This window comes from Actinia tenebrosa, unplaced genomic scaffold, assembly GCF_029948245.1.
Source record: "Actinia tenebrosa isolate PJP-AT-01 unplaced genomic scaffold, QUT_ActTen_1.0 PGA_scaffold7__59_contigs__length_16204524, whole genome shotgun sequence".
Taxonomy (NCBI): Eukaryota; Metazoa; Cnidaria; class Anthozoa; order Actiniaria; family Actiniidae; genus Actinia; species Actinia tenebrosa.
Window position 1 is genome coordinate 4,343,664 of NW_028292584.1, and position 19,864 is coordinate 4,363,527.

At 37.6% G+C, this 19,864-nt stretch overlaps 2 protein-coding genes and 1 long non-coding RNA gene across 4 annotated transcripts in view; 2 read left to right on the forward strand and 1 right to left on the reverse strand.

Moving 5' to 3' along the window:
• The window catches only part of LOC116308610 (uncharacterized), a 176,160-nt gene that overhangs the window by 7,969 nt on the left and 148,327 nt on the right, over positions 1-19,864 (forward strand). The gene's annotated exons all lie outside the window — the stretch shown is intronic.
• Positions 904-2,584, reverse strand: LOC116305233 (uncharacterized). Of its 2 annotated transcripts, none has more exons than XM_031715096.2 (2): positions 2,497-2,584; positions 904-2,002 (listed from the first exon to the last, which is right to left on the reverse strand). In XM_031715096.2, the coding sequence occupies exon 2, from the start codon at positions 1,998-2,000 to the stop codon at positions 1,221-1,223; it is 780 nt and encodes a 259-aa protein (XP_031570956.1). In that variant the 5' UTR covers positions 2,001-2,002; positions 2,497-2,584; the 3' UTR covers positions 904-1,220. The 2 variants fall into 2 exon arrangements, with proteins under 2 accessions (XP_031570956.1, XP_031570955.1); XM_031715095.2 differs by having other exon boundaries at positions 904-2,011.
• On the forward strand, positions 4,613-18,705 carry LOC116305230 (uncharacterized). The gene is made up of 24 exons (XM_031715091.2): positions 4,613-4,788; positions 6,947-6,983; positions 7,103-7,205; positions 7,519-7,662; positions 8,010-8,197; positions 8,830-8,998; positions 9,201-9,334; positions 9,960-10,071; positions 10,435-10,623; positions 11,164-11,193; positions 11,664-11,831; positions 12,218-12,450; positions 12,590-12,704; positions 12,990-13,238; positions 13,414-13,610; positions 14,021-14,108; positions 14,529-14,643; positions 14,978-15,156; positions 15,453-15,632; positions 16,133-16,275; positions 16,520-16,659; positions 17,135-17,232; positions 17,550-17,688; positions 17,985-18,705. The coding sequence occupies exons 1-24, from the start codon at positions 4,722-4,724 to the stop codon at positions 18,059-18,061; spliced, it is 3,294 nt and encodes a 1,097-aa protein (XP_031570951.1). The 5' UTR covers positions 4,613-4,721; the 3' UTR covers positions 18,062-18,705.

Sequence of the window (19,864 nt, forward strand, 5' to 3'; positions counted from 1 at the left end):
ATAGTTTCATCGATTTATTCTCACTTTTAAGAGTGTTGCATTGTCTTCCTTAATTCCTTTATTGTTGAGGACTAACATCCCATCCACGAAACGTGTTGCCTTGATTCACATGACCACAAGTTATATTGTTCGAGTTGAAAAATCTAGAATTTCTTTATAGTCAGTGGATTTGTATTACGGTCACCAAAAAGTTCGGAGAAAATTTAGGTAGATTTCTTTAGCTAGCTACTCTAGATCTTTATAAAACAACCGGGAAATCTAAAAATAATTGCAAGATTTGACACCACACTTCAAAATAAAAGGACGGTATAAAAGTCACAGGAAGCCTAACCAGGGAAATCGCCATAGGAATCCTTTACCATCCTTTACATCCCTAGCCATCCTTTAACATCCTTAGCCATCCCTAGCCATCCTTTACCATCCCTAGCCATCCACAGCTACTTACTTGGCTACAGGAATTAGCCGTTAAAATCGCCACAGGAAGCCCATCCCAGTTTTGAAGAGCATATTCGAGCAATCTCAAATTTAGAGATGCCTTGCACATGCAATAACAATACCATAGTTAATTACCTTATGAAGAGAAGGATGGCAAGCCAATGGTGTTACTGTACGAGTACGTACCCTTCAAGAATTAAAAAAAGGTTAATTTCATGACATGTGTATATGATTCTAAATAATCAACCCTTGCTTTAATTTCGAGGCCTGCTATTAAGTCTTGTTTCAACTTCAGAAATTTTGGATTTAAAACTTTTAATCCATTCAGGCTGACTTTGGCAATCAATCGTTTGAGAGGTGTGATATTACATTATCATCGAAATCCTCAATACAAAACAGAAAAAATTAAATAGCTTATTTTTAACACTTCCCTGCTTTATTTGCAAGCAAAAGTTTAGATGAAAGACCTTTCTCATAAATACATTTTAATTATTATTTCTAGTTAATTTGATTTCTTTTTTGTATTTTTGGTGACAGTTATTTGTTTGTATTGACAAGAGATTAAGATTAAGATTAATTAATTAATTAAGATTAATTAAGATTGAATGGATTTAATTTTTTTAACAATACTCTAGATTTAAAATCTAGGCTTTTGAAAAGTTTTGACTTAACACTAATCACTATTATCAACACTAAGCACCCAGTAATGTAAAAAATAAATGTAGTAAAATCCCACAAAAAGAAGAATATTTTATCAACTAGTGACTATAAACCAGCATTGAATTCTAAATTTTAGTTTTTGTAGAAGATTGCAGTCTTTTTTGTTTCTTCCTCAACAGCTTTGTCAATACTTTTGTTTGTACTGTTGTCTGCTTTTTCAAAGTGGCAATTTCTTCTTGCAATAGTCTATTATGTTTAATGATTTCATTAGTTTTCTGTACCAATTGTTGTAGGTCATTCACAGAACAACTATGGTCATCATCACTGTTTTGACTTGTAGATGGCTCACTTGATGTCTTGGATGTTTCCGATGAATACATTAGGTGCAATTGAATAAAATCTTCAACTGAGTGAATTTCCTTGTCATCTTCAACAGCTTTTCTGTCAACTTCTGAAGCAAGCTCACATTCATCAACCCCTTCTTTATTAAAGGTTTGAATCCAATCCTCGTCATCGCTTAATGAGAGGCACACAGCTTCTGAGTTGGCCATAGTGCAAGCCATCCTGTAAGGTTCTTCAACTCTTGAACTCTCTTCCCTGCTTGTAAAATCAAAATTACAGCTTGTACTTGTACTGGTTGAAAACTGGAGGCCATCTTGTTTAGGTTTGGGTTTTGGAGCAGCAATGGTGTCAGCTGATGAAATAAAGTTCTCAATTACTCTGTCCCCCATTCTGGATCGCCCCCCAATAAGACCTGAGGACTGGTTTGGCGGTAGAGAGAGATTCCTTGACACTTGTGTTGGAGAGAGAAGGATGTGGTTATAGACATTGTGGGACATGGCTTCAGGTCCAAGAAGGTTGACCATGGATGCCTTTGGATCTGCCACAGCTTTACAGTCTGCCATATCTAGAACGTCTATTTGATTAACAACTTATTAGCAAAGATTTACTAACTTAATCGAGTGGCAGAGGTGGGAGGTGGGAAATGGTGAGAAGAGGAGGCGGTTTTATGATACTTGGTTGACAGAGGTCTATAGAAAATTTACCAAATGCACCAGGTGGCCTTACAATTATTTCAAAAAAGGTTTGTGAAGGTTTTTCACCAATGCACTTATTTCGATTCGTAGAGGCTTCGACCTTGTGCCAATACTCACCTCTAAAAGTCCCAAAAAACTAAAAATTCTTAATAAAAGGTATATATATGTGTGTGTGTGTGTTTAAATGCAGTCTGTCCTTGTCTGCCCGGGCGAAAGTGTTATTTTGTTTTCCCAAGTCATAATCAACCCGGTATCACTATCGAAAGATAATCAAGATATCAAGAAAGTTATAGTTTTTTTGAAAAAAGTTTTTATATGGACGCGATCAAAAGAAAACTATCTTAAAAAACAAGATATTTCTTACCGGTTTTGATATTCTTGGCCTTGAAGACAGTCGAAATAGGTTTGTTTTATTACGGATCTAATATTTAATGGCGGATCTGGAGGATATAAACAACAGCGCACGTGCACAGTCATGACGTCATTCGCGTGCCAAGTCCCTTGAACACACGTGCAAGGAGACTGTGAAAGGATGTTGCAACGTGACTCGGAAAAAATAAAATCTTAAAAAATTGTGGCCTTGCAAAGTTTTCTAAACAATTTAGATTAACTTCTTAACATATTACGAAAGTATTTATCGAATATTTAGGCTATCTTCTGAATATTTTCTTCCTTTAAATTTTAGCAGATTCAAACCACAGGAAGCCCGAAATGAGAGACCTATTTTCATTGTTGATTGTGTTTTGTCCAAGATAAAGTTTCTGAAGACTTTTTGATCGTGTTTAATTGATAAAATTTATTTATTTTGATAACTTCGACGAACTGGGATCCTCTTTTCAAATAACCAATCACATGTAGAATGAAAGCTGGAGCCAATCAGAAAACTGAAGTGCAAACGAAGCTGATGACGTCAGATAATCACAAGATGCATTTCTAATTTAATTTCCACACCTCGTTGCTTGCTCCTGATTGGCTAATGCTGGACGGTAACTATTTCCCCTTTTCTTACTTGGGAATTGTCATCAATTCTTTTTTTCCAGTTGCAAACTTGATGTAAATTCATCTTCAAATTTTCAGCAAACTTTGAAGATTACACTAAAACGCTTTAGAAGAAGATTTTCACTTTGGAGAATTTCCCCAAAATATAAGTTAAAATATTAAGTTGTTTTAATGTGGATTTGTTTTTCCATCACCTTATCACTGGAAAACAAACACTGATGGCATGATTCCATTGTGCTTTGTTTCTTGTGATATGACGTAATTCATAAGACTAATTAATTCAGTTCTAACTAAAATCAGCGAATGACCAAGGGGGGATCCAGTTGAAATTTTAGGGAGGGAGGGGAGCTAATTGAGTTTAGGGGGGGGGGGGGTCTAATTTGAGTTTCTTCCTTCAAAACAATAAAAAAGCATCTAATTCTTCAGTTATGTTTTTTATTTATTTTTATTATATATTTTTTTTCGTAGGATCTTCGGACTCCAAAAGTGGGACAACCACTGCTGCTCCAAGAGGTGAGAGTCTGAAGAAGAAAGAGCATAGAAGTCCTCTCCCCGGACGACCGCCATATTGAATTGGAGTCGGCCGAGAAGGCCCTGGGTACGAGGTTTAAAAAAACGTCTCGGGAAATTTTTCCTTTTATATTTGAGTGTTTACATTGATTATATTGAGCATTTACAGCCTCTAAAAATCAGTGATGACAATAAAAAAAATCAATAATTGTTTGCAAAGTTTTCTGATAAGAATATGTTTTTCTATCTTTTTTCTAGACACTTTGCAAACCAAAGATGCCACAGCTACTCCAGCACCTCAAAGAACATTGCGGGGTAAATTTTCTATTTAAATATATATATTTTTGTTTGTTTGTTTGTTTGTTTGTTTCAACAATTACAAAAATTCGGCGTTATTTTGTATAATTCGTTTTTATATTCAGTCATATTTGGGTGGCGAATTATCATTAAAACTGTCGTTTGAAATGTTAGAAAACACTCGGCATGAGTCGAATTATCTTTTGTTAAAAGAATTGAAAGAAAACGGAAAGGCTAAATTATCATTGAAATGCTTTAGTTCAAGCAACTAAACTAATCTCAAGTTTGCAAGTTGAAATCATTGAGAACTCATCATGGAGGTGTTGTTCGTAAATGAAACCGGAGCTCGAAATAAACGGGAATTGTAAGGCTTAAAACTTCTTTAGAATAAGAATCACTTGTTTTTGAATAAAAGAAATTACCAAGAGTTCGACAGGTGTGATGACTAAGCGAGATACGAAATTAATATTAACAGACAATAAGAAAAGCTTGTGAGCTATAGCTAAAATTAATAAATTCAAATAATCTTATTCAGCTCATAGCGGTTACAGTCATGAATTTCAAAGCAAATCTCGTAATTGATGTTTTCAAATTTTTCAATTAGCTCTGGCGTCGTCATGGAGACGAAAATTTGGCTTTGCGCACTAATATAACGTTTTACCGACTTGCCCTCATCCTTAGCGTGAATCGTGACGTAGCCTTTGCACATGATCACAATACAAGAAGCCAGAATCATTTCGAAGTCTTTGACTCGTTAAAGGCTTATTGTTTTGGAAGTAAAGTATGACTTTCTCGTTTCGACGACTTTTCTTCGTTTTCGCCTTTTCATTTCTCTTAATTTTGGTCACAGGTAAGCGTTTTAAAAAATATATTTTCATAATTACACAGATATATTGTAAGAATCTTCGGTGGACGATGTATGTGTTTTTGTAAGTGTTTTGCCAACAGATGGAAGTACCAATGATATATGAATAGCAAGAATAAGACTAACGATGTCTGAGAACATGAATATTATACTTTTTACATTTTACTTGAAATTATTATTTACCTCAATACAAAAAAAATGGGAGAAAATATTAGCATGACATTTAATCTTTCGAAAAAGGATTACTTCAAGGTATAGTCATGGCCCAAAATAAAGTTTTTAAAGTTATAAATAAATGATGAGAAACTAAAAAGAGTTTATAGTACACAAATGTAAATTATTTCGATCGCTATTCAAAGCCGGAGTCCTTGATATCAGTGTAATTGTGCTTGGGGCACTAGAAATTGTCAGTATTCGCGTCTAAAAAATGAAAAATCGTAACTGAAATTTTTCAGTCTCTTGATTAGGAGTCGTAGACATTGCTAGTTTAATGAAACAGTGTTATTTTTCGCACTACGGCGTTATTTTTTCCTATTTTCCGTGTGCAAACAGAGGACACTTTTCTCACTGTTTACTCTCCTGACATTGTTACTCCGTTTATTATATTCTGATATAGAAGTATAGTTTGTGAACTAGTTTTTCGATATTTTTTACCTTTCTCCTAGACTCAATACTAATTCTCGTTCATAAATATTTTCGCAAATTATTTGTGGTTAAAAGAAAATGCGTTTTCAAAGCGAGTCTTTTGAAAAAGAAAATTAAAGTTGCAACCAAATCTTCTATAATGGTCGTTAACTGAAATATTTCTTTCTTTAAATGTTACCACGCGCGTTAATACTCAGAAGCGATAAAAAGATTTTTGAACACTACTAAAAAATAGCCAAATATTTGGTATTTTTTAATACGTTAAGAAATAAAATAGTTTGTGTTTATTATTCACAGTATATTGATTAAGAAAATAAATAAAAAATACTAAATGGTACCAAAAAATAAGTAAATAGAGAATAGGAGAAGCTTCAGACTCGCATAAAGACTCAACCATATTAAAATGTCACTAAAAGATAAAGTATTGTGAATGATCAACTTATTTTTATGAAGCATAGATGTTTATCCCTTCAGGATTTGAATCCTGATTTGATAAAGAGTATAGCCTAACCGCTTACTGGAGATTTTTTATTGTTAATTAAGAACAATATCCCCGACGTTTTACACGCGTTTAGATCTGTCCGCAAAATAAGACTGATAAATGACCTTAAATTGAATAGGACAAGGAGCCAAGTGATTGGAAAATTACAACTCGAAAAATGCAAAGTTTGCTGTCAATTTGAAATGATTGAATCTGATGTTTTCTATCTAACCGGTTGTAGTGTTTTTATTATTTCTTTTCGTATAAAATTTTCCTTGACTTTATCGAAACTAAAATATTTCAAGAGTCAATATGTTCCTTCGTAAGATAAAAAGATTGTCAAACGTTAATGAATATTAACCTAAAATTTTTAATTACTGTGCGCTTTTTGACAAATTCGTATGTGTAGAGATCATGATCGCTTTGCCAGCTTTCATAAATGGTTTGCGGGCTGTAAACCAATCAAAATCGGGAATTGAAACCCATCAACCAATCATGTGCGTTTATCAGAACCATGATAGCTTTACTGGATTTTAAATGTTTCCGTGCTCTAAGCCAACTAGACGCATATCTGCGAGAACTCGGGCTTCATAGCAGAAAATCGAAAGAATTCTTCGTGAACACTGTCATCCTTCTGACGAAACCTTGAAAAATTCCGCCATTACTCGACCATGTGCTTATGTGGCGCATACTACGCACGCGTATAGAACTTGCGCATGCGCTTTGAACGCAACTGCGAGCGATTTGTGACAGAACGCAAATAAAGCCCAATTTATACCTCGGGCATTTCTTCGAAAGCCCGAGTAATTAAAAAGAACTGAGACTCACCAACCATTCCCTTGAGTACTATTTCTTTTATGGAGATTTTTACTTTGAGCGGTATGTTTTGCCATTCAGACCACATGTCATTTCCTCGAGTATTATTTCCTCATTGAACCGAAGAAAAGGAAATTCCTTTTTTTGTCCCAGAAATATTTAATTTATGCAGTATCTAAACTGAATCTTTTTCTATTTCAGTTACACCAGCTGCTCCTGTTCGGCCCGGCGATGACGAGTAAGTACCACGCTATTGACGACTGCATGTCATTTTTACTTTTTCAAATACTTTTTTTTTAATTGACACATGTTAATGTATTTACACAGATTAACTGATTAAAACCTATTTTTCATCAGAGCAAAAACAAAAAAGTTCAATTCTCAGAAAGACGATGGTCCAATTCTCATGACGAGGGATGAAATCAGTAAAGTGGCTGGAGAAGCTCTGGCAAATGCCACCGTAAGTTGAATTGCGTGACATAAAAAAGTAATGTTGGTCGTTGACACCCGGAAGTAACAGAAGACAAAAGCGTTACACACCCCTGGCTCTGTACTGGATCTTAGTCGAAGTGTAACATATCCGGTCAAAAGCGTGAAACGAAGTATATAGAATGTGTGACAGACCTAGTAAAACCATGACAACCTAATGGGCATGCCCTACACAGGAAACGCAGTTACAGCTAGATATCGAAAGCCGTGACAAGTTTGTCACAATCAAATAGCAGAGCGTGACAGAAGTAAAAATGTTCTTTCTTTTTTTTTTTTGTTGCCAGGCAAAAAAATTGAATATTCTTAACGACACTCAGCTTGAAGGTGTTGGCGAAAGTTTGGCAAGAAGCAAAAACTCTACTGCTGTGGTCGCTGTGATGAGAAAACTGACAAAAGTTAAGGCGTTAAAACTGGTAGCAAAAATGGCGGTAAGTCCAATGACCTGTGGAAAAGAAATACTCTCTGGGCTGATCAGAGAATGGAAGAGCTAGCTCACAGATTGTGTTGCACCCTAAAACAACTCTCTGGGCTTATCAGAGGTGACAGGGCAGGGCTTGCAGATCGAACTGGCATTGAGCATGTTACGTTCGGTTTTGCTGCGGGAGAAAAACGGAAAACCTGAGAATAAGTGAGAAAAAGTTTTTAAACTTTCTTTTTCTTAGTGGTTTAAAACCATAGAGGTGAGAGGAGAGTGCATTACTGTTACGTCATCAATGATTTGGCCATTACTAATAATAATACTCAAGAAAATGACACGTGGTCCTTGTTTTTCCAGAATTCATTAAAAAAGTTGTCAAGACGAATCCAAGCAAATCTCATGAAGGAAATCAAGAAAAAGTTTGGTGATGATTTGTCAACCATTTCCAAAGACGACATCAAGCGCCTTGGTCCTAAAGTACTTCAACAAGTCAGTAAAGATGACATCAAGAAGCTGATTAAAAAGAGGGACGCCTTTGATGCCCTGTAAGTGTTTGCGCAGTCATGTGGCATGACATTAGCAGTGACCAGGGGTTGATCCTGGATAATTTTCGGGGGGGGGGAGGGTGCACCCTTTGCTTACAAACTCGAACACCAATAAAGCAGTAGATATCAGCTCATTTAGAGGGGCTGCGCTCCCCTGCAACCCTCCCCTAGATCCGCCCCTGGTGGCTAGTAACGAATTAATCGGTGACCCTAGTTTCCAAGATCGTAATAGAATTCAAAAGTTGATTTTTGTAGATGGAGAAAAACCGGAGGAAACCCCCGAAGCGCATGAGGATCGAGCCCATGATCACAGTAGTGCGTGAGAGAAAAACCCGGAGAACTCGGAAACAACCCTCGTAGCGGCATGAAGGAACTGATAAAATCACTATAGAACTAAGGTCCCCTTCACAGTTCCCTACACCATCTTGAAAAGTAGCCGTGCATGCCTTTACATCGAAGCCAAACGAACGGTGACCTTGCAATGATAGACCTTGTCTCTATCATTGCAAGCTCGTCGTTCGTCTCGCTTCGATTTAAAGGCACGGCCAACTTTCAAGATGGCGCAGGGAACTATGAAAGGGACTATACTATAAAGAAAATTGTTGTCAACCCTTTGCAAATGTTTCTTTTAGCTCGGAAGAACTTGCAAAAAGTCAAGACTTACGAGACAGCAAGAGGAAGGCTATTGCTGAAGGCGCCAAAACACTCCATGGAAATCCAAACACCTGGGACAAAGACATCGTCGGCAAATATGGTGGATTTGCTCGTCCAGCTGATTTGGACAAAATAAGCCCAAACGCGGTAAGTACATTAAATAGAAGTTCTAACTCGTATAATACCCTTATGGCATGTGACGTCAAAGCAGCCAAATTTGGAGGACAAAACAAAATAATTTCAATCTCTTGGGAATTGGAAACCTCCATGTTCTGCATTCCGATGTGCTGCAAATGGTCATATAACTTATATCCCGGGCAATAATGGTTTCTATGGTTACATTTTTCAGATTAAGGGCGCTCTAGACCAATTAGCAAAAAATATGGGAATTAAAAGGGTTAATGCTCGAAAGATCTTGTCTAAGCTTGGAGAAAGTAATGGTCTTGGAAGACCGGGAAACTGGAATGCCACGACTTTGAAACGGTAAGTTAGTGATTAGTCTCCCTCGCAGCCGCTCTTAGTTTCGTCACGCAACGCTCACTCCCTTTGCGTGACGACACTGCAGGGGAGACTAGCTAGGGCTTTGTATGCTGTGACGCAGAAAATCTCAATATGCATATTCGAATATCAAAGTCATAGCTATAGATTAATTAATAGAAATATTCCAGTGGAAAAATCGGTTTAGTGTATTGGATTTGATTGGACATTTACACTAACAGGCAATGTAATAATAAATAATAATTTATTAACTTATATTGCGCAAGAATCAACATTGCTGTTTCCTAATGCGCATTACAATCTAGTGTCCCCTGTTGCAAGTCGTCCATGAAATCAAAAATCGACAATCGGAAGTTTGGTAGTAAAATGCAGAGAAGCAATTAAATACCGCAGTCCTGTTCCTAGTTCATCTAGCTTATGTCAAACGTTGAACTTCACATGAGACGAACCTAATGACATCAAAGAAGATCGCTTTGTTATCCATTGTTTCAATAAAATTCGGCCCATGTAAAGTTCAACGTTCAACGTCAGCCTTAGCAATTCCGTGCTGGAAATCGGATTTCAAACGATTAATTGATTAATTAAATGTCGTCCTTTATTCTGCTGCCAGACTCGGGGGACTAGCAAAGGCTCTCAAACCGTCTCACATTAAAGAGATGGACCCGACTGCTCTCAAGGATTCTTTAGCAGTGTTAGGAAAACTGGATCTCTCGAAATCCCAGGTAAATGCAAGGGACAGTAATACTGATTCCTAAATAAATAGACTTTTTTAGCTTTGTTGTTTGTTGTGCCACTCTTGGTTGACTCTTTCACGGGAATATATTTTAACATTTTCGTCTTGAAAAAAAATTTTTTTCAAGGAAATGTCATGTGATCTGAAATGAGCATCACATGCATGTATGAATGACATCATCAACGTATGACGTCATAAACATATATGATGTTAATATATCACGTCATTTCTAATGCATATGTAGTCATATATTTTGCTTTGTTCCCCCCCCCCCCCCCCCCCCCCCCAACCCCAATAAAAACGTGCCTTCCCTTGCAAGGTTTAAATTTCAAAACTTCAAAATTATTGACAGGCTAGAGCAGTGATAGAGAAAATTGTCGCATCTAAGCCAGCTAATCAATGGTTAAGCGACGATCTGAAGAAAGCAGGAAAGCTGATAATAGGATTTAGCAGGGGTAACTTGACGAAACTGTCGAGGGCTGTAATCAATGAATCACTTCGAGAGCTGGGTTCAGTTAGCCGTGAATTGACTACAGAACAGGTAAAAACTTATTTAGGAACCGTTTCTAGTTTTTTAAGAGGGAGGGGTGGGAAGAAAAAGTAAGCTAACACAGTTTTCTCGACTCCCCCTCTCCCTCCAATCTTGAAGAAAATTTAGGTTCATGTCAAACGTAGAACTTCACATGAGCCGAACCTAATGATATCAAAGAAGACCGTCTCGTTATCCATTGTTTTAATAAGGTTCGGCTCATGTGAAGTTCGACGTTTGACAGGAGCCTTCAAATCTTAAATCTTCGCTCCTTGTAATTCAGGGAACCCTAAAGTAAATCAATGGCAAAACATTCTATTCACTCTGCCTTCTTCTATGAATAATAAAGCACGAAATTTGATGCATGAACGCTACTAAATTTTGATTCGATTATAGCGGAACAAGGGCCACAGGATAGCTTGTTAGCACCTGCCTGTTGAGTTCTACCCTCGTAAAAAAGATACAAGAAAGAACGGGAAGACTGCTGTGTTTCCTTGCCCGTTTCATCACCTTGATTTTAATTAACTTCTGTTTTCGTTGATTTCTTTTCAGAAAAGAGAAATTGCCAAGAAAATCGATAAAGTAAGTAAGATAAAGTAACGTGAGCATTTACTAAATTGTTCACAGGTTTTGGGCTGGTAAGAATATCATTATTCTCTCGTGTTTTCGCAGTTTTCCTTGGGCTTGCTGTGGTAATAATGGCAAGGACAATTATAGATAGCTAGATAAAGTTCGTTTTGAAAATTTTGACAAATTTCCAAGTGCAAATGGCCTATTTTCGTAAACGTTGATCATTGTATATCCCACAATGCACTACGTTCGACAGCATACCACTCTTGGCCCCATAGCTGAGCTATTCTTACTGCGCATGCTCGATGAAATGAGCATGCACAGTAATAATGACTTTATTATGGAGTAAGAGTAGTATCGTGTACGTCATTGCCACAGGAAGCTCAAAATAGCTGAAAGGATAGTATGCTCACATGTATATCCTCGATACTTTCTATACATTGTCTCACGTCTGTATGTTAATTAATATATTTTGCTCCCAGCCCTCAGTGTGGACTAACCGAGGGGCGAAAAAAATTTCTAACCTGTGCTACGGAAAATCGAGCAAAGAACTCAAGAACATTGGTGCTTACGTTGCAAAGGAGCTTGTTGCAGCCATGACTCCTGAAAGACACGCACCAGAGGCCAAAAACAGGGTGTTGAAGAAGAAGGTACTATAAAATGATTGACCTGCTTACATGTCATTCTCAATAGCACCCGCGGTCAATCCGATTTGCTGTCACGACAAAATCAAAGTGTATTCTGAGAACATAAAAGCTTCCAAGGGCTTGTGCCTATGAAATTGTAAAGTACAGCACAAACGAACAAACGAACAAACGAACAAACGAACAAACGAACAAAAGAACAAACGGCAAGCCATACTAGAGTCTGCACAACTGATCTTCTCGTCCCTAACGCTTTCAATACTCTGCTTCTATCCTTTTCAATTCTTTGCATCCTGATCTAAATCAAACTTTGTCATCCTCTCGACCTACCAATGTTTTTGTTCCTTGGAGTATAGACTCATTGATTTATGAAGTACATCTATTGTGTTTAGATTTTCAGCACTGGAAATGTCAATCTAACGATAACAGGAGCAGTCATTAGTTCGATGACCTTGAATGATCTTAAAAACGCTAATCCTAAAAGGGAATTGGGACTAGACCAGCCAGACCAGCCTGCAGAAGAAAAAAAGGATCTGCCTTGGAATCCGGCGCTTGTCAGACAGCTGATTGACAACTTCAAAGAACAAGAGGGACAGCCTGACACATGGACGGAGAAAGTAGTTTCGTAAGCATGTTGTCCTTTTTCTTTTCCTAACAAACTTTTTCCCTTGTGCTTTCTGCTTGTCCTTGTCCTCGTCCTTGACCATCTTGTATTTATTTTTGTTTCTTCTTTTAATTTATGAAAGATTTGTCGTTTTCCTCAGATTCCTCGTAAGCCGTGGGTTGCTAACAGGATGTTCAACAGAGGATATTTCCAAAATAAGACACCTTCCCTTGGAAGACCTTGCGGATGTCAGCGATAGATTGCTTCCGGCACAGGTAAATGACCTTGAATGTGTATTTGAAATAGAGAGGAGAGAGAGGAGAGGAGAGGAGAGGAGAGGAGAGGAGAGGAGAGGAGAGGAGAGGAGAGGAGAGGAGAGGAGAGGAGAGGAGAGGAGACGGGACGGGACGGGACGGGACGGAACAAAGAATGCTAAAAAAAGGCATTGGGAACGGAAGAGGATTTGAAAGAAGGAGGAGAGAATGTGGGAAACGAGTATACATATTTGAAACAGGAAAAATCATGGTAGTTTTTAATCGAATACTTCGTGTTATTAAAAGAGACAAGCTGTCATGAAAAAGTTTAAAGAAGACAAAGAAATAAAGACTCCCACAGATTGTTCCAAACTTACTCGACCAGACATTGAAGCCTTGGGTGTCCTTGCGGGTGACTTCTCCAACGAAGAGCTTGAAAATTTGCAGCAAGATGCCGCTCTAGATGCAGTCAGCAAGATTGGTGAAGACACGAAGCTTGGTAAAAAACCACGAGAATTAATTAGAAGAACCCTAGATATTGCGTTGAAAAAATTGGTAAGAGATGTGATGTTTCACTGTGAAATTCCTCGTAATTTTTTATTTTTTATATTTTTAGTTGCATTTGAGTTATACTGAAGAGATAAAATACAAGTTGTCTGCGTGTATTTACTTAATTCTTTCTTCCATTTTTTCTATTTTCATTCATTTTTTCAATGTTCATTTTCAAAAGGGGAGAGGATCGATTGAAGAAGTCATTGAGGACGACATCCTAGTCCTTGGCAACTTGGTCTGTGGGCTGAGTCCTGAACAAATCGCAAAGATTCCGATGGCGACCTTCAACGCGACAAAATATAATATTGGTGAAAGGACGTGCTTCAGTTCAGAACAGCTCAAGACTCTAGCAAAAAAAGCCAAAGAATCCATTGAGTATGTTAAGACTAGGAATCCTTGTCGTATTTAATCTTATTCTTGAGCCTACGGTACTTTGTCTGCGTGAAGAATCCAGCAAACACTGTTTTCTGATTGGCTAAAAACAACAACGATCAAAATTGTTCAGGAAACTAATTTTCTAGTTTTTGGATTTAAGCTTGTAAATTTGTCTTGCAGCCCACGATCGATGTAGTCACTGATTTTCTGTAGATGCGCAAAACGCTTGACTTATTTTCCAGGCGACATCTTTGCACTGATGTGTCTAGGATTTCCCATGGTGTGTGTTCAGTTGCATTCCCCACTAACCATACCCTTCCTTTCCCTAACGTGTAAGTCAGAGGCTGACCACAGGCACACAAGTACCCAGTTTTATACCGATTGCTTACCTTTGATTGTATTTCATTCAGAGTCGACAAAATGACAAGTGATGATGTTCTTGATCTGGGTACCATCGTTGAGGGGTTAACAGCTGATGATCTTAGGAAAATGAGAGACGTAAGTTGATATAACAGATTCACTAAGGGATGGTACGTCACACTAACTTAATTTAAGGTTTTAGTTTTTGTTATGAGTATCAACCGTTTTGGTGTTGCAGGACTTTTTTATTTCGTTCTATTGGGAATAGATGAAAACCACGTACATATCAGTGAGTAAGGGGATTTTTGGCCATGGATAAGTTACCACTGATTGTTGGGAGGGGGGAGAGCAGGAGCTAGTGCAGTCTGAGAGGGAAGATCACAAAAATTAAAACAAATGAAAAGGAGACCAGATTGATTAACACAGAAAAAAATGCATATACGAGTGGATTGAAGAATGCAAGGAAAGATTTAACGTAAAAAAGCGGACACATTTTCCACTAGTCATCCCTTTACCTTGGTTAATAACCGTTCCTTCCGTATTTCATTATTGCTATAGACCGTTGTCCAGGAGATCAAAGATGCTTTTGGAAACTTTAAACTCTCATCTGAGAAAGCAAAGGTGCTAATGGAAAAGCTTGCCAAGCGAGTTACGAGACGGAGACGAAATACTGGTAAGAAACAGGAACGTAAAAGCCAGGGAGGCTAGGGGGTCTATAGCCCCCACACTTAAAAAAAATGGTTTTTCAAATTTACTGTTTGTAATAATGCTAAGATACTGACAATTATAAAACTAAGTTCTTATATTCAAAAATAACGACAATTTAGCAGAAGTAGCTATAGCATTTCCTATGCTAGCGTATAGCAATCAAATCAAATTTGCTAAACAACCTACAACGGAATGTAATGCTAGTTGGGTGCTGGAAAGTGGGCCAAATTGGAAAATAGTATCTATTTTTCATTTTCATGCCGAGTATAATGGAAAAAAATTAATGTTAATCTCTAAAGATGTGTCAACCAAGAATGGGCAGGAGCTCGTTGCTATGGGCAACATGCTCTTGGGATTAACATCATCAGATATCGCAACGGTTAACATTGTAGCCTTCGATGACGCAGTGAGCACTATTGGAAAGATTGATGGATTCTCACGAGAGCAATTAGAGGCTTGGGCAGATAAAGCTAAAAAGGTACATACGTTACAGTCACACAACACTTCATGTCACACAACACACTGATACATCTCACAGTCACACATCGATTCCTGGCATACCTTACTGTCACATCTCAAATTCAAGCATCACTACCTGCCATACATTACTACCCAATCAAATTTCACACTTCACTGTCACATTATACGAGTTATTCCACACACGTGACGTCGCACAGAAGTAGCACTTTAGTAGTTATCAGAGATTTTTATTTTTCTCCCTCCTTATCAAAACCACAAAATGATAAAAAACTCCACGTTACCTTTACTAACCAGGCGTGGAACAGCGATGTTGCGAAGTTCAAAGAAGATCAGCTTCTAAGGCTCGGTGCAATAGCCATTGGGTTTACTGACAGTGAATTAGAGAAGATGGCCCTCTCTTCAGACGACGTCATTGAGAGTCTAGGTTCACAGAACGTGAAGTCCGCAGAGGCTCATGGGTACACTCTAAGCCAGGTATACGTTGCATTGAACATTTTACTAAAAGTTATGAAATAATGTAGCATAATCAAGTTTAAAATGGGAAAAGCACTCAAAAAGAAGTGGAGAAACTGCTAAATAAGTACTAGTGGCAACAATGATGACTGAAAAAATAGTGTTAACACTCGAAGTCACGGAATTTCTTACGGTAAAAAGTTGAATTAAACTGCGTAAGAAAAAGGAAAACCGGTATCTAGGTATCACACTTCTTCATTAACGACTTTTATGAAGGAAAAAAATGATAAGCTTGTTTCTCATGGAAAGTCCTTGGACAAGCAAATATTTGGACAACCAAGATGGCGGACTTCAGCAATCCTGTCGACCCACAATTCCATGCGGGATTTTGATTAAAATTCGTTACCAGTCTTCCTTGGAAGTTTTCAAGATTAGTTCTCTTCATCAGTAATATTACATTAATAAAAGTAGTAACCAGTAAAATTGATGATCGAAATAATAATCTTAATGTTTATTTGCAGTTGAGCAAGGCATTGAATGGAATAAAAACTTTAAAAAGGAAAAGCATCGATAAATTTACTGGAGCCGAAATTTCAAACCTCAATAATTTTTCCCTCGCATTGACGGTGGAAGAAATCGGCTCTATTCCCAAGGAGACGTTTATGTAAGTTTTCCTATACGATAAGGGTCCATTTCTAATTCACCAGTGGTTTACGTTCTTTAATAAATCAGTTTATTTGCTAATTTACTGAAATATTTTGAAAATCCCAAAACCCTACGATCTCATCAAACCACTCTATTATCAAGACCCCTTTTAAAAAGTCTCATTTCCTGGTTGCATTTCTTGATATTCTTTATCTTTCTTTTCTTTTTCTCCTTTCTCTCTCTCTTTTTATTTTTCACCATAGAAATTGCATTGGTTCTTTGGGTAAGACAAATGGCTGGTCCGCTGACCAGATGAATAAGCTTAAGGAAAAGGCCGTAGAGGCTCATGGTCCTGTGAGTGGATGGTCTCCAGCCAAGCTCAGCGAATCTGGCAGGACTATTGGTAGGTTATTTTAACTATTAACCAATCAAAGTTGCGAGAAATTACGTGGTTAAATTTTCTATCAGCGGTCATATTTCCTTGCTCGTGCCTCGCATGGCACTGTGAGAATAAATGCAGAAAACCAAGATGGCGGAAATTTGTCTCTCTTGCAAAAAAGCAAATTCGTAAACAACTTCTTTATGAACTTTATGGAAATATAGACCTTTTTAGCTTCGTTGTTTGTTGTGCACATTTCAGACCATGTGGTACCACTCTTGGGATTTGATTCTTTCACGTGTAAATATTTTAAAACGGTTCGTTATAAAAGAACAATTCTCAGGGGAATGTCATGTGGTCTGTAAAGGGCAATTTGCATACGAAGCTAAAAAGGTCTAGTAAAGTGTGTAATATAAATTTACCTTGGAAAATAGAGTTGTAAGAAGGAGAGGAGCTTTCTTCGTATTTCCATGTCAGTTTTTTTTCTTTTTGGTTAAAGGTGGATTCACTAAGTCTGAGCTTCAGTCTCTCTCCGGGGAGCATGTTTCAGTGATTACTCCAGAGGCCATCAGAAGTATGCCGCCAAGTTTGTTTGCTGTAAGTAGAACTAAGCACCATTCTTTAAAAAAATACAGTTGATTTAATTCTGTTATATCGTTTACATTCTGATCCCATTCGTATTTGATCTTTTCTTAATGGAGGTCTTGTCAAATTGGACCTTAAAATCTGTGGTACTTTTCGATGTTATACTGGCGACCAGCGAAAAGTGTGTATATTCGCTTTCACCTGTAAACTGCGAGGTTTTTCTTCCTTCGACTTCTCGTTGCTTTTTTTCCTCCAAAAAATCGAGAACCTCTAAATTCCCAACTCTTCTCCACTACTTGAAAGATTTTATCATTTGTTTGCCTTGTCAGGGTTTCACTGAGACTCAATTGCAGCATCTTGATTACAACCAAGCAGCAGCGGTCACAAATGAACAAATGCAGGCTCTTCCAGAAAACTTGAGGAATATTCTTAAAGTCAAAACTGGATCCATCAAGCCTGACAGTTCAGGTGTGTCAATATTGGGATTCCTGTGTATATGTTAAGAATAAAACCCCGGATGTTGTCCGGTTTTGACCATGTCTCTTATCTCTCTGTCCCTGTCCTTGAAACATCAGGTGCCAGTCATACAAAATAGGAGAAGGGTTCAATATAATGAGCGACTGACCTATTTGCCTTTAATGTCAAACAAAAGATGTCCAAAAATTCGATGCTAACCTTACCGTGATGCTTTGGTTTCTTCAACCTTTCCCAACATGCCTTGCGGAGGATATTGAATAGGTTTTTCTTGGTATTTTCTGTTTTAGGTGGTGCACAGACGTACATCAGTCAAGTGTTGAACATCGCTATCATACTTACCACAGTGATTGTGATAAACAATTGAATATGCAAGAAATATCTCGGCGCATGATGGTATCTACGAGTCCCACACATCACATCTGTAACGCTATACAGGCAGATAAAGTAGCTTAGCGACACATTTTGCACGAACATTTTTTTATCAAGATTAAATGAAGGTTATAATGCTCCGCAACCAATGCTCGGTAAGTGAAGTCTGATTGAGAACGCTCGCCGAGTAATCCATGCGTTTAGATGGAACCTTGGCGAAGAGTCGTCGCTACGTACATATTCGGAGACTTAAGAACTCGGCAAAGATTCGTCGTCCTAGTATATTTGGTGCACAGTTCACGTTGCACGATCGATAAACTCTCAGTAGAGGCTAAAAAAGGGAGACTTTATAATACAGAACATCCCAAGCATGGATCCAGGAGGGTGGGCTGGGTATTGAACCATTCTGGCCCCATGTAGTGGAAAAACTATAAGAACAAAATATAATTGTAAAATCTAAAGAAGAAGCTATTTGACGCCTTTGTAGACAAAAGCCACTCCTTTTTTTATAATAAAACACAACGAAGTAGTAGAACTACTGCACAGTAAAGAAAACGCTTGCTTATGGAAGCTGGCCTTTTTTCCAGTGCTTGTAAATGATGTTTAAATAAATGAAATAAAGTTTCACTAACACCGTCAGTGTCGGTTGGGTTTCCTCCATTTTCTGACTTACTCTCTCTACCTAAATTAAAGTGCCTATGACACCTAACTCAAAACTTTCAGCATTGATTCTAAATGAAGTAAATAGTTTAATGGTAAAATATTTTTATATGGTTTGAGAGATGCATCTTGGATATATCATAGTAATCAGTGTTTCGATTTCCATGTGATGGCAGATAAACTGAAATGCCTCCTTTGACGTCACGTTATTAACATATTGGGAGTATAAACCTTTAAGTGATTTTTAAAATTCCTATTTTAATCGAGAATGAGGGCTAAAATTAAGGACTATTTTTTTAACTATGACGAGCAATAATAGAAACGTTTTATATCTATATTCTATTATTTTTAATTCTGAAAAAAAACGAAGGAAAAAGAGCAGCAAAAGCGAGTAGGTATAATGTTTACGTCACCCATCCAAATCTAAACCCACCTCAGACGGGCTTGACCTGGCGTCTAAAATGCCCAAGTTTTTATCCACTGGACCACGGTTTCAGGTGAATCAGCATAACAATAGCCGTGAAAACAATGCACCGAATAGACTAGACTTTTTAAAATAAAAATATCAACCGATTCCGTGCGTGGCAGAGATGCAAGGGATTAGCCGATATGGTCTGGGGGCCGGCTGGTCTCTCCCCTGATGCTTCGGCTAGAACATTTTCTTGCGTAATTCGTGCACCCAAGGGCAGAAGGATTTAATCACCGTCAGGTCCGAAGTCCATACGACGCCCCAGCTCTGCGGATGTCTCGGGGGTATGGCACCTTGGAATCGATTTTTTTATTTTTTAAAATTTCTGTTGTGGACTCAAGTCCAAATACCACCTTCTTTTTTCAGCCGCATTAAATTTTAAGAATTAATTTTTTTCCATAGCTTTTCTTTTTCTTTTTGCTTTGTAAAATATTCCGGATGTGACGCAGGCTATCAAGAAAACAAACAAAACAAGCGAATTAATTAACAATTCTTAGAATGACTGACCAATGAATTAATGAATAAATAAAGTGAACGAAAGTGAATAATTAATGAAAGTAGTGGCAAATTTACTTCTCCCATCGACCCTAGCGCGCCCAGCCATACCATAATGCATTGCGCTTCCTCATTTTCTCAACGATTCGCCATTTTGATTTTCAAAATTTCAAA

Excerpts from the sequence above, each read along its gene's own strand:
- LOC116305233 (XM_031715096.2), bottom strand. The coding sequence starts at position 2,000 with ATGGCAGACTGTAAAGCTGTGGCAGATCCAAAGGCATCCATGGTCAAC.
- LOC116305230 (XM_031715091.2), top strand. The coding sequence starts at position 4,722 with ATGACTTTCTCGTTTCGACGACTTTTCTTCGTTTTCGCCTTTTCATTT. Across the intron at positions 8,999-9,200 it reads ACAAAATAAGCCCAAACGCG|ATTAAGGGCGCTCTAGACCA; the intron begins GTAAGTACATTA and ends TACATTTTTCAG. Across the intron at positions 17,689-17,984 it reads CATCAAGCCTGACAGTTCAG|GTGGTGCACAGACGTACATC; the intron begins GTGTGTCAATAT and ends TTTCTGTTTTAG.